Source organism: Pinus tabuliformis, chromosome 4_2 (genome assembly GCF_031772625.1).
Source record: "Pinus tabuliformis cultivar Carrire ecotype Pingquan chromosome 4_2, CPIR1, whole genome shotgun sequence".
Taxonomy (NCBI): Eukaryota; Viridiplantae; Streptophyta; class Pinopsida; order Pinales; family Pinaceae; genus Pinus; species Pinus tabuliformis.
The window spans coordinates 976,537,297-976,552,109 of NC_142304.1; the positions used below are offsets into that span (position 1 = coordinate 976,537,297).

General features: G+C 37.8%; 1 protein-coding gene across 1 annotated transcript; it reads right to left on the reverse strand.

The window, feature by feature from the left end:
* Window positions 1–13,848: 13,848 nt before the first annotated feature.
* LOC149172894 (chaperone protein dnaJ 11, chloroplastic-like) lies at window positions 13,849–14,358 on the reverse strand. Its single transcript, XM_089426502.1, has one exon. The coding sequence runs from the start codon at window positions 14,356–14,358 to the stop codon at window positions 13,849–13,851; it is 510 nt and encodes a 169-aa protein (XP_089282628.1).
* Window positions 14,359–14,813: the final 455 nt, after the last annotated feature.

The following is a 14,813-nucleotide window of genomic DNA, read 5'->3' on the forward strand; positions in this document are numbered from 1 at the left end:
GAAGTGAAACAGAGTTGTGGTCTACTCCTAAGACTCCGTGGGATACTAAGAAGGTGGAAGATGAAAAGCACTTCCTTGTGGACTGCTCCGCTCTCAATTCCCTAACATCTGCCACACTTCCAATCTTCTTGACTTATTAACCCAACCCAATTATAGCGATCTTGGAGCGCTTCTTTCCCTTTTATTTGATCATAGAAACAAGATTTTGAAGAATCACACTTAAATTCTTTTTCTTTTCTTGAAGTCTGATAGGCCACATTAGTCTTAATGGAAGTTAATCATCATCATCATCATCAATATCAATAACTATTAAATGTTTAATAATTAAATTACAAACAAAAACTTTTAATATTTAAATTATACTTTTAATATTTAAATTATAATTTTAGTCTAAAGGCCTGTTTTTGTTTTTCATGTATCCTATACCATACAAATTTTGGTAAACGCTTAACGCATTTTTCAATCTATCTTATTTTAAAGAAAATTAGATATTTATGTTAATAAAATAAATCAATCACCCATATATATATATATCAAATAAAAGTTTATAAATCTCTATATCAAATAAAAGTTTATAAATCTCTATTAAGACATGTAGCAGGGATTAAACTTCCCATCACTTCGATAATATAGAGTTTGCCAATATATTTTTAACAATTATACCACCACTCATAAAACAAATTTAGTTATATTAAAATTAAATACATAGACTAATTATTCAAAATAAAAATAAACTTTTAAAAAAATTATTTAAATTTTTTTTATTAAACTCTCATTTTGTGTTGTTAATGGCCAGTAATATGTAATACCGTACATGAAAGACGAAGAATATGAATATACTTTTTCGGGAATGGTTAATCTTCACCTGAAAAAAAGAAATAGAATATAAAATTAACATTTAAATAGAAATTATAAAATATTTTATAAATATATAATTAAATATCAAATTTTACATAAAAATAAACAAATTTAAAATACATAATATAAAATGTGTGCAGCGACAAATGCGTCGTTTTCAAGAACATCATTAATTTGTGGGTTTCATTTTTTATCAATATTTTTTTTAACCAAGAACGGTAGTTGGTTGCTTTTTAATGTTGCGCTTTTTTTACATCATGTAATAATTTTACATATTAATGAAACTACGATTTACATGCTATAAATTAATAGAATGGTAATATGATGTATAGGAAAATACGATTTATTTAAAGCTTTTAGAAAGTACAGTATCAATAAAATTATTTAAATTAAAATGTGAATATAAGTCCAAAACGACCTAAGGTTCAAGGTATAAAGACATCAGGGCCTGGTTAAATTATTGGGAGATGGATGAGAATGTTGCATTGCAAAACATTAATAACATTAAAAATATAGTTACTTCAAGTTGAAAGAAAAAATGTGGTGTGAGAAAGATTTAGCAGCTAAAAGAAAATTAAGATATTATAAGGAGGTCATCAACCCCACCCTAGAAGATCAAAAGTATCTCTCTGTTTTAACTAGCTCAAAAAAAGAAAATTAATATAGCAATATTCGAGGAGCCAAAGGAAGCAAACAGATCTATCGAAGGAGAAAAACAGAGAGGAGCAAACAGAGCCAACAGAGGAGCAAACAAAGCCATCGAAGGAGCAAAACAGAGCTATCAGAGGCATATCAAGAGTATCAGGAGCAATGCAACCCAAAGAAGGACTATCAGAAGAGTTATAGGAGGCAGAAGAGTCAAAAGAGGCAGAAAAACATATATATGTGCAATATACACTATCGAAGGCAAAAAATATGTATATAGAGGAATACACTATTGGAGGCGGAATATACATATATATCAGAGAAATCATATCAGGGGGTTCTACTATGAGCCACTACCCAAAACCTCCGACTGCGATATACATGTGTGATATATATCTATATATATATATATATATATATATATATATATATATATATATATATATATATATATATAAGTGTTCCGAAGCATGCTTTTCAGTGTATTTCAGATATTCGGGCTCTAAGCCTTGGCGCATTAAAACTTGCGAATTTGCAACATATATACATATATATTATATAATTGCGATAAAGCATGCAGACCCGTTGAAACACTGCAATATGACTTAATGTTATATTGCATCCGCCCTATCGGTACTCGCATATCGCAATACACAAAGGGGTGGAACCCCTAAAAGCGCCGATTGCGATATATGTTGCGGACCCGATGCAACATTGCAGTTTGATTTATTGTATATCGCATCCGCCTATCGGACCTCGCAAAGTGCCGATTGCGATATATGTTGCGGACCTCCGGAAGCTGCGATTGCTGATTGCGATTACACTATGGACCCAATGCAGGTATAGATGCGGGTGTAATGTTTTTGAAGTCTGCCCTTTAGCATTTCGGCCGGTTGTTTTCCATATATTCTTGTGTATTTCGAAAATTGTATTGCGCAGGGTTTGAAGGCCAAAATGCATAAAAACACACCCGATAGTTTAAGAGGCCTGAACGAAAGCCGATTGTGATTGGGATTGTGACGTGGCATGTGGGTCCGCCCTGCTGGTACAGTCTCTCCGTAAAACAATAAAGTCCTGTGTATGTCTATGATTATTGAAAAAGGAGCATTGTTACAGTTTTAACATGGAACATGTTTTCTCTGTGTATTTTCGGTCCTCTCTTATGAATTTACGTGTCCCTGGAGTGTTGGTGAACTCGAAGAGACAAAGGAAGCCGAAAGTCGGGAAGCCAAAGTACAAGCTAGCGCAGAGGAAGCTAGAGCGACATGAAGAGTCGGGAAGACGAAGAACAAGACAACTCAGAGGAATCTGAAGCGAGTGTTGAGGAAGCCGAAGAGCCAGTGGAAAGCGGAAACGAACAGTCAGAGGCATCAACAATACATAAAACAGGAAAAAAAAGGAAAGGAATGTGTGTTTGGATAATTAGAGCGAGAGGAAGCTGAAGTTCAAGCAAAGGCAGAAGAGGTAGGAGAAGCAGGAGAACGGGAGTGAAGCAAAACCTCAGCAGGCTTGGGAGCAGAGAACTACAACAAAACAGTTTATACCAGGTTAGGGTTGGAGCCCACGGGGTTGGAGCCTCAGAATTGAAAGGATTGGAATCCTTGGGAGTTGGTGCTCCTAAGTGCAGAACTGTTGCCTTGGCAAAACAGAGTTGGTTCTCTGGAGGTTGGAGCCTCACAAAAGTCCAAGTTGGTGCTTGGCAACTGATTGCAACCATTTATATATTGTATCTATTTCATTGCACTGTTTGTGTTAATAAAAGCATTTATTCCAGCTATCTATTTCTGTGTTCCATATATAAATGTTTTGGTGATAAAAATAACAATTAAAAAGAAATACTGATTCACCCCCCCCAGTATTTCCAACAATTGGTATCAGAGCGGGCTTCTTCATATTAGCCTAACAGCTTGAAGAAGGATTCATAGTCATGATGAGAAATCATGAAGCGTCAGGAAAACCTCCTCTGTTCGATGGCACCAATTTTGGTTTCTGGAAAAAGAGAATGACCTACTACTTAATGTCCCTTGGACCTGAAGTCTGGAATTTCGTTCTAAATGAGTACCCAATTCCTCCCACTCTTCCAACAGATCAAGACGAGAGGAAAGCCTACATTGCAAATGCAAAAAGCCTTGAACTCCATCACTAGTGGAATCACTGATTCCGAGTTTACAATAGTCATGAATTGTAACTCTGCCAAAGAAATGTGGGATAAGCTAATTGGCTTGTACGATGGGGACTCAAAAGTCAAGAAGGCAAAGCTTCAAACTCATAGAAGGCAATTTGAAAGTATGAAAATGGAAGATGAAGAAGATATTGCATCATACTTTCTCTGAGTAGTTGAAGTGGTCAATTCTCTTAAAGGATTGGACGAAAAGATTAATGAAAGTACCATTGTTCAAAAGGTCTTAAGATCTCTTCTAAACAGATTTGACTCAAAAATAAGCGCCATAGAAGAAATAAAGGATCTAGATACTCTCAAGATGGATGAACTCCATGGAATCCTCACTGCCTATGAGATGAGAGAAGGTGGCCCAAGCTCCAAAGATGCAGCGTTCAAGGCTTCAAAATCAGAGAAGGGGAAAGAAAGGAATGGCTGTAGTGATGACTCCGATGTGGAATCCGAATTGGCACAATTTGTACGAAAGATGAAGAAGGGGTCTAAGCTAAAAGGTAAGTACCCTCTTATCTGCTTCAAATGTGGAAAAATAAGTCATTATGCTACAAAATGTCCTCATAAGCATGATAGTGACGATGAAGAAAATTCTAAAAGAATGGTATACAAAAAGAAAGGGATCAATAAGAAGAACTTCTTCTCTAAGCAAGATGAGTTTGATGAGGATGAATTTGTAGTCATCAAAAAGAAATCAGATGGGAAAGTGACCATGCTGAAAGCTAGGAAACATTATTCATGGCATTCACAAATGATGATGACTCAGGGCTAGAAGGAAATGTAGATGAGCTGTTAATAAGTGCCATTGAAGAAAATGAGAAATTACAGAATAAAATCATTTCTCTTAAGGTATAAAACGAGGAAACAAGAAGAAGAGAAGATCTCTTGGAAACAAAGCTAAAAGAAAAAAAAGATACTTGCGAAGAACGTGAAGCCGAAATAGTATCTTTGGGGAAGGAATTGGAGCAAGTTAAAAAGGGTTGGAAATGCTCTCAAATACTTGAGACTATCCTAAAAAGTCAAAAACCTCAACATGACATGTCTGGAATAGGTTTTAAAGGAGAATTATCAAGCACTAAGAATAGTGCGAAAAGCTATGCTGATGCACTTTCCAGCAACCCAAAAGAAGAAAAAGTATGTCATCAAAGGCGCATCCCAGATCCAAAGAATGAAGAGAGAATAACTCCAAAGAAGAATTTGGATTCAAATCATGGATATTACAGTAGATACGAACCAGTTTTCCATCAAAGGCCCATCTCAAATCCAAAGAATGAAGCAGGAGTAATTCCAAGGAAGGAAGTTGACTCAAATCGTGGCTACTACAATAGGTACAAAACTCTCTTTCTTGGACATTGTTTTCATTGTAAAAACTTTGGTCATCAAGCCAGACATTGCATGGCTAGCAAGAGTGAAACACCAAAGCTAAAGGATAAAATAATCAAACCATATGGCTCCAAAAGGAAGGGACAAATCAAAACCTTCAATTCGTTTGATCCCTTGACCAAATTTGATATGATTTGCTCATTATGCTACAATAATGGACACTCTGAACAAAATTGCCCACTCAAAAGAGGAAAAGCAAGTAGTGAGAATCCCAACATGGATAAATGTGGCTTGGCTCTATATGCTCAAAATAATGAAAATCATTGGTTTGTGGACAGTGGGTGTTCCAAACACATGAGTGGGGACAAAAGGAAGTTTGTCTCATTGAGCAAAAAGGAAGGAAATGTATCATTTGGAAGTGGATATGCCAGAATTACTAGAAAGGGAACTGTTACTCTTATCAATGGAAAAGGAAAAGCCCAAAATGCTCTGCCAGTAAATGGGCTCAAACACAACCTCCTGAGTGTTAGCTAGATCTGTGATCAAGGACATAATGTTGTCTTTAGCACCAAAGACTGTGAAATAAGGAACTCTTCCTCAGGGGAACTTGTGGCGAAAGGGGTTAGAACACTAGACAACATTTACATTCTAAACAAGATTCAAGAAGATAAATGCTACTTAAGTCAAACAGATGAAATTTGGTTGTGGAACAAGCAACTTGGACATACAAGCTTCGAGAACTTGAACAATATCAGCAAGATTAAAGTTGTACGAGACATTCCAAAGTTATTCAAACCAAAACAAGGAATATGTGGTCCATGTCAACATGGAAAGAAAACCAAAACCAGCCACAAGACCAAGGAGTTCTCTACATCAAAACCTTTGGAGATCATCCATGCTGATTTATGTGGACCAACTAGAAATCAAGCACTCCAAGGAGAAAGGTACTTTGTTTTATTTGTTGATGACTATACTAGAATAATGTGGATATTTTTTATAAAATATAAATCTAAAGCATTTGAGTGTTTTAAGAATCTTAAAGCTCTTGTAGAAAATGAAAAGAACACAAAGATTAAGTGCCTTAGAACAAATAGAGGGGGAGAATTCACATCAAAAGAATTTAACGAGATCTGTAAAATACATGGAACTAAAAGAGAATTCTTTGTTGCCAGAACACCCCAGCAGAATGGGGTAGTTGAAAGAAGAAACCAAACAGATCAAGAAATGGCAAGAACAATGTTATTAGCAGCAGATTTGCAGCGAAAATTCTGGAGAGAAGCAGTTGGGACAACTGTCTATACCTTGAATCGAACTCAATTAAGACCAAATTATGAAAAAATTACTTATGAACTATGGAATGGAAGACCTGCTTCAGTAAAGTACTTCAAGATCTTTGGAAGAAGGTGCTTCATAAAAATCAATGATGGCTCACCAGGAAAGTTTGATTCTCGGGTAGATGAAGGGATCTCCCTTGGATACTCTACACGGAGCAAAGCCTACAAGTGCTACAATAATCGACTAAGGAAAATAGTGGAAAGCATTGATGTAAAGATTGATGAAGGTCTTCCAGAAGAAGAAATTGAAGAACACAAAGTTGATCCTTTCATTGAAGAAGAAGAACTTGAAAAAGAAGAAATAGATCAGGAAGAAGAAGAAGAGGAAAAAGAACCACCTCATACCCCTTCAAATATGAAGTTTCTCCAGAAATATCATCCAGAAGAGCAGATTATTGGCAATAGAGATGAAGGGAGGCAAACCCGAAGAAGGATGATAAATACACCAAAGAAAAACGATATTGCTCTTCTATCAATGATAGAACCAGAAACGTATACTTAAGCAAGTAAGGATCCTCGTTGGGAAAAAGCCATGGAAGAAGAAATGTCCCAAATTGAGAAGAATGAGACATAGGAGCTGGTACCTCGTCCAAAGGACAAAAACATTATAGGAACTAAGTGGGTATTCAAAAACAAAATGAATGAAGATGGAAAAATCATCAAAAACAAGGCAAGGCTTGTTTGCAAAGGCTATTCACAAATTGAAGGAATTGAATTTCAAGAAACATTTGCACCAGTAGCTCGCATGGAAGCTATCAGGATGTTCTTGGCATTTTCTTGCTCAAAAAGATTCAAAATCTATCAAATGGACGTAAAATTAGCATTTCTGAATGGGGAACTCAAGGAAGAAGTCTACATGGAGCAACCAGAAGGGTTTGATCTAACAGAAGGAAAAGACTTAGTTTGTAAGTTGAAAAAGGCATTATATGGGTTGAAACAAGCTCCCAGAGCTTGGTATGCAAGATTGGATCACTATCTACAACAACAAGGCTTCAAGAAGGGAGTGGCAGGAAGTAATCTCTACATAAAGACGGATGAAGGTAAGTTACTAGTCACACTTGTTTATGTTGATGATTTGATTTTTGCTAGCAATAATGATGAGACGAGTCATGAATTTTCTCAAAACATGTCAAAAGAGTTCGAGATGTCGATGAAAGGAGAGTTATCTCACTTCCTCGGACTACAAGTATCTCAAACCAGAGCAAGATTGTTTATATCTCAAGCCAAATATCTTAAAGACATGCTTAAAAGATATGGAATGGAAGACTGTGCACCCATGAGCACACCTATGACCACAAATTGCAAATTGAGCAAAAATGATGACTCCCCTCCAGTAGATTCAACTCATTATAGGTCAATAATTGGAGCCCTTCTGTACTTAACTGCTACGAGACCCAACATAATGCAGGCAGTAGGAATGGTGGGAAGATTTCAATCTGCTCCTAAATAATCCCATTTGTTAGCTGTAAAAAGAATTCTCAGATATCTGAAAGGAACTCCTGATTTTGGTCTTTGGTACCCTAAGAGCTCAACACTGACTGTAACTACATACACCGATGCTGATTGGGCTAGAAGTGTAGATGATCGAAAAAGTACTAGTGGAAATGCATTCTTCCTGGGAGACTGTTTAGTATCTTGGCTCAGCAAAAAACAGACATCTATATCATTATCCACAGCCGAAGCTGAGTATATAGCTGTAGCAGACTATTGTACTCAAATACTATGGATGAAGGAAGCTCTAAAAGATGTCAACATAGGTACAGATCAACCAATTACCATCTATTGTGATAACACAAGTGCTATCAGTCTCAGCAAAAATCTAGTGATGCACTCAAAGACCAAACATATACCAATCAAGTATCATTTCCTTCATGAACAAGTAGCTGAACAAAACATCATCTTGGAATATATCAATACTAAGGAGAAGATAGCTGATATTTTTACAAAACCTCTTCCTCGAGAAGCATTTGAACATCTTCGTAAAAAGATGGGGGTTATCTCTTTAGCATCACTCAAGTTCATTCATAAAGATGTTGCAGGACAGGGGGAGCAGTTCTATAGGGGGAGTGCGTATGCATTCCTTTGCCATTGATGTCAAAGGGGGAGAGAAGAAGAATATTGCCATCAATAACAAAGGGGGAGATTTTTGACATAGATTGTCATTGATGTCAATATGGAAATATTCGAGGAGCCAGAGGAAGAAAACAGAGCTATCGAAGGAGAAAAACAGAGAGGAGAAAATAGAGCCAGCGGAGGAGCAAACAGAGCCATCGGAGGAGCAAAACAGAGCTATCAAAGGCATATCAGGAGTATCGGGAGCAATGGAACCCAAAGAAGGACTATCGAAAGAGTTATAGGAGGCGGAAGAGTCAAAAGAGGCGGAAAAACATATATATGTGCAATATACACTATCAAAGGCAAAAAATATGTATATAGAGGAATACACTATCAGAGGCGGAATACACATATATATCGGAGAAATCATATCAAGGGGTTCTACTATGAACCACTACCCAAAACCCCTGACTGCGATATACATGTATATATATATATATATATATATATATATATATATATATATATATATATATATATATATATATATATATATATATATATAAGTGTTCAAAAGCATGCTTTTCAGTGTATTTCAGATATTCAGGCTCTAAGCCTTGGTGCATTAAAACTTGGGAATTTACAACATATATACATATCTATTATATAATTGCGATAAAGCATGCAGACCCGTTGAAACACTGCAATATGACTTAATGTTATATCGCATCTGCCCTATCGGTACTCACATATCGCAATACACAAAGGGGTGGAACCCCTAAAAGTGCCGATTGCGATATATGTTGCGGACCTGATGCAATATTGTAGTTTGATTTATTGTATATCGCATCCGCCTATCAGACCTCGCAAAGTGCCGATTGCGATATATGCTGCGGACCTCCGGAAGCTGCGACTGTCGATTGCGATTACATTGCGGACCCGATGCAGGTATAGATGCGGGTGTAATGTTTTTGAAGTCCGCCCTTTAGCATTTCGGCCGGTTGTTTTCCATATATTCCTGTGTATTTTGAAAATTGTATTGCGTGGGGTTTGAAGGCCAAAATGCATAAAAACGCACCCGATAGTTCAGGAGGCTTGAACGAAAGCCGATTGCGATTGGGATTGTGACGTGGCATGTGGGTTTGCCCTGCTGGTACAGTCTCTCCGTAAAACGATAAAGTCTTGTGTATGTCTATGATTATTGAAAAAGGAGCGTTGTTACAATTTTAACATAGAACATGTTCTTTCTGTGTATTTTCGATCCTCTCTTATGAATTTACGTGTCCTTGGAGTGTTGGTGAACTCGAAGAGACAGAGGAAGCCAAAATCTGGGAAGCCGAAGTACAAGCCAGCGCAGAGGAAGCCAAAGCGACATGAAGAGCTGGGAAGCCGAAGAACAAGCCAGCGCAGAGGAAGCTGAAGCGAGCGTTGAGGAAGCCGAAGAGCAAGTGGAAAGTGGAAACGAACAGTCAGAGGCATCAGGAATACATAAAACAAGAAAAACAAGGAAAGGACTGTGTGTGTGGATAATCAGAGCGAGAGGAAGCCGAAGTTCAGGCAGAGGCAGGAGAGGCAGGAGAAGCAGGAGAACAAGAGTGAAGCAGAAGCTCAGCAGGCTTGGGAGCAGAGAACTACAGCAAAACAATTTATACCAGGTTAGGATTGAAGCCCACGAGGTTGGAGCCTCAAAATTGAAAGGATTGGAATCCTTGGGAGTTGGTGCTCCTCAGTGCAGAACTATTGCCTTAGCAAAACAGAGTTGGTGCTCTGGAGGTTGGAGCCTCACAAAAGTCCAAGTTGGTGCTTGGCAACTGATTGCAACCATTTATATATTGTATCTATTTCATTGCATTTTTTGTGTTAACAAAAGCATTTATTCCAGCTATCTATTTCTGTGTTCCATATATAAATGTTTTGGTGATAAAAAGAACAATTAAAAAGAAATACTGATTCACCCCCCCTCAGTATTTCCAACACTCCATAGTGAAACGGGTCGTTGGACAGTTCCTAAAACACCATGGATGGAAAGGTTCTGTCATCTCTGTGAGAATACAAACATCAAGGATGAAAATCACTTCTTCTTAGAGTGCCCCGCGTACAACCATATTAGATCTCAGTTTCAAAATCTCTGTTGCAACACTGACCTTCCTAGCCTTTTACGATGTCAAAATTACAGCGAGCTCTGAAGGCTTCTCTCCAAGCCTTTTGAGAATACGAATAAAATCTTAAATCAAACTAAATAATTCGTTTCTTTATGTCCGATAGACCAAAGTTTGGTCTCAATGGATGTTAACCATTATCATCATCATCATCAAATAATAAATTTAAATATACAATAAAAATCTCTACCGATAATGAAACATTCAAAAGTTATAAAATGTGAATATAATAAATTTATATTTTTATAAATAATATAAATAATAAATTTAAATATAAATATATAATGAAAAGCTTTATGGGGAAAAAATGTGAATATAATAAATTTATATTTTTATTAAATAATATGAATAATAAATTTAAATATATAATGAAAAGCTTTATTGAAAATGCAACAAGTTCAAATTTGTGTTTTATAAGATTTTTTTTTTTTCAAATTTTATCAATTATTTAAGGTAGTATTTAAAAAATTTAAAAATCAAATGGAGATATTTTAAAATAATCAAAATATAATCGGATGAAACCAAAAATATCTACTTTTAACGCATATAAATAGAAATATAAAAATTGTACTTTAATAATATTATTTAAAAATTATTTTAAAAAGATTTTAGTGTGAGACACAAATACAATAAAATTTTATATATATATATATATTAGTTAAAGTAGAGGTAAAGTCAAAATTGAATGAAAAATCATTTTTATTTATTTATTTTTGTTAAGTTTGGCAGGTCTATTTCATTTTCTATTATAAAATAAGCAAGTTTACACCATACAGATTATTTAGGTGGCCTCAACTCAACTTATCTCTAAGGGAAACCAAGTCTGTTGGCCATAGTGTTGTAAGCCATCCAAAAACAATATTGTCTTAATCTTTCTAGCCAAGCTAGATATGTCTCTATCTCATGTCCATACACTACATAACTGTAAAAACTGATATTTGCAACATAAAAATTAAAAGCTAACCACATAAGACAAAATTATGCATGGGTAAGAGTCTAATCCTTCTGATCCTCTGAGGCAGATGCAACGGGTGCTGGATCCTTGGCGGATGCTCCTGGCATATCATACAGCTCCAGTATGCAAGGGATATGGCGGTCGATTCTGTCCAGCCTAATATCCTATTTATGCAGCTGGAAGAGGATTTTCTCCATATCCTTCTTATAGTTCGGCATTCCCTATAGTGTCACTACCATACCCACGGAGATCTGCTCCATCGCCTTGCCTAATAAACTCTTCATTAACCAGTACAAGTACAGGGTTTGCTTGAATTGTGTGATTCTTCCACGGGTGTTACCCGGATTCGGGACTAGGGTCCTCCACTTATCCATTTCTTCCTTTGTCTCGCTTCCTTGTTTTACCTCCTCTTCCCATTCTTCCAACAATTTTCGGATTCCAGCATTTGTCCCCTCTCAGTAAGCCTTTGCTGCTTCAGTGATGAGATTTTCTACTGATTTCCGGCCCTTGCGTGGTTCTAACGTGCTTGGCCCCTTATCTTTCCTTGGTGTTGGGCCTCTCCTACCACGCCCACGACCTCTTGCAGCACGAGCCATGACCTACTTTCCAGAACACTGATGACATCCAGAATAAGTTAGATTAAAACACAAAATTTCTATTATGCACCACCTCGCTAGTTCATTGTTGCTTACAGCGGGATACATCTTTCCCTGCTTCTCCTCTCCGCCAATTCTCACCACATTCATGCTGGGGTGGACCGAAGCCCACAACTCACAATGGGGAGGTCCATGTCCCATGCCCCTTGGTCCGCCTTTTTTCCCTTCCCCATTACTAGTGTTTGTATACAAGTCAACCCTCCCCAGCCCAAGCCGAGCTCGCAGACCCCCTTGTTTCTAGCTACATGCTTGTGGTAGTTCAGGTTCCTTACCCCCTCTGCCCAAGGATTAGTGACTTTGCCTCTCAGTTCCCCCCGACTGGGTTTCCACCCAGAGTTTCTGGCCTTGCCATCACTCCAGTAGGGGTTCTAGATACCCCAGCCCATACTTTGCAAGCTGCGGGCATGGCTGTGCCCCAAGCCCCTACCAACTGCTTCCCCCTGCCCCAATCTACGAGCATCTGCCCCTCATGCATTTCCTTGCCACAATCAAGCTCCCCCCGACCTTGTTTACAGAGCGTGGAGCTTCCCAACCCCACAACAAGCAATTGCCCCCCAGCAGTCATGGGTTTTACCCGTTTGACAGAAGGTATGGACGCAAAACCAGGCAATGGCAAGCAATTGCCTTCCCCATTGCCACCAACAGTTTTCTATCCCCCAAATTCTCTTACTAGTTACCCTCCTTTCACCTCGGCAAAACCCCAACCAGAACATAATTACAATGTTGAAGCGGAGCCGAATTACATACCCGAAGTCCGCAGGCGTTCGTCGTCAGCCTTGGTTCTTCACGTTCCGGTGTCCTCCCATTGCACTATAATGCCACCCTTCTCCACAAGCTTTCTTTCTAACACTGCACGTCGAGTTACCTCTCCTACCAATATACCCTGCCTTACCTCCAGTCCTGCCACCTTGCCCACCTCCCCAACATGCATTCATGCCAAGGGTCACCGCACCCCCTGCCTTGAGCATGTGGGGGACGACGGTATTAAGTGCCCAGATACCATTCATGTCTGCACCCAAACTGTCCCAACTGTTGGTCGCATCCCAATTGGGATAAAAACCATCTACTTATCTATAAGATGTTATTGTGTGAAATTTTATCTAATTTTCATATTATTTTTTTGAGATAATTTATTTCTATTAAAAGTGATGGTCACCGTCAATCCTCATACCCAAACTAATTAATATACACCTCGTAAACCAATTGATATACCATTCTCTTTTATTAATAAGATGTTATTGTGTGAAATTCTATCTAATTTTCATATTATATTTTTTTTAAATAACTTATTTCCATTAAAAGTGATTGGCCACCTCAATACTCATACCAAACTAAATGATATACACCTCTTAGACCAATTGATGTACACCTCTCTTTTATATGTATATATTTATATATAATCTAAAAATACTTTTATCGTTAAAACATACATGTTGTTCGGTAAAAGGAGTATGTCTAATATCTTTCATTTTCAAGATACAGTTTCCACACATCATTCATAACTTCCGTTAGAGATCAACTCTTTAAATAAGTAAAAGTTGATAATAATAAAAAAAATCAAACAAGCCCTACAGTAATTTGATGCTGAAATCGGAGTAATATGGACAGCCGATGATTAAAATACAAGATGGAAATTCATCTGGATGGAACCACGCTGCCTTTTAGGCAAGTGCTCCGACAATACCAGAAACCTTCACCAGCACTGGTCCGTTTCCCAGCTCCTTCCTTTACGCCGACGGTCACATGAATAGCCATAAATGGCCTCCCCTCTGTCGAAACTCTTGTTCGACATTGTCCGTGCAATGGGCACCCGCATTTGAGCCGAAAGCTGGCGGTCATATTCCGCTCGGTCACATGAATCCGAGAGAGTCACATACGCATTGTGTATATTCAGAAACATCTGGGTGTTCTTATTTTTATCCTGAGGAGAAGCCACGTGATCAGGGTGAAACTCCCTGGCGAGCCTTCTGTAAGCCCTCTTTATATCCTTTGCAGTTGCGGCGGGGTTTATCTGCAGTACGTCATACAAAGTCTTTGATTTCACGTGGTTGGGCAGTGAAATGGCCTCCTTGCCCGCAGACCCCTGAATCGCAATTGGCTTAAAAGAACGGCGAGGTGGTATAGAAGCAGGAGCAGAGCATGAGCGTAAAGAATTGGTGAGCAAGAAAAGAGGGTTGCAGAATAAGAGGGTCGTGGAATCCATGGTCGTTGTGTGACAATTGCCGGTAAATGCCTCAACGAATTACTTGATGGCTGCGAACTCAAAATTTAATAAGCCAATGATTACAGATATGAACGCTAGATGAATGGTTTGGCAGAAAACCGGTTTTTAGACTACCCATGAGCGGTTGCCGGTTTCGGAAGGAAGAATCCATTGAATTTAAAATATACCGGTATGGAAAGGCTTGTACGCCATTACCGGTTGCGTGCATTTTGCTTTGTGGGCAGTATGCAATGTACCTTGTCTAGTTTACATAATTAATTATTAAAAAAAATTCTGATAGACATAATTAATTATTAAAAAAATTCTGTAATTTTAACGCTAGTGAGTTTATTGCTATCATTGTTTTGTTATCTCATTTAATTATATGCATTGGATTTTAAAATACTCCCCTGGTTTTGAGGGAAGCAAGGGGAGTAATCGTAGTTGACATTGTT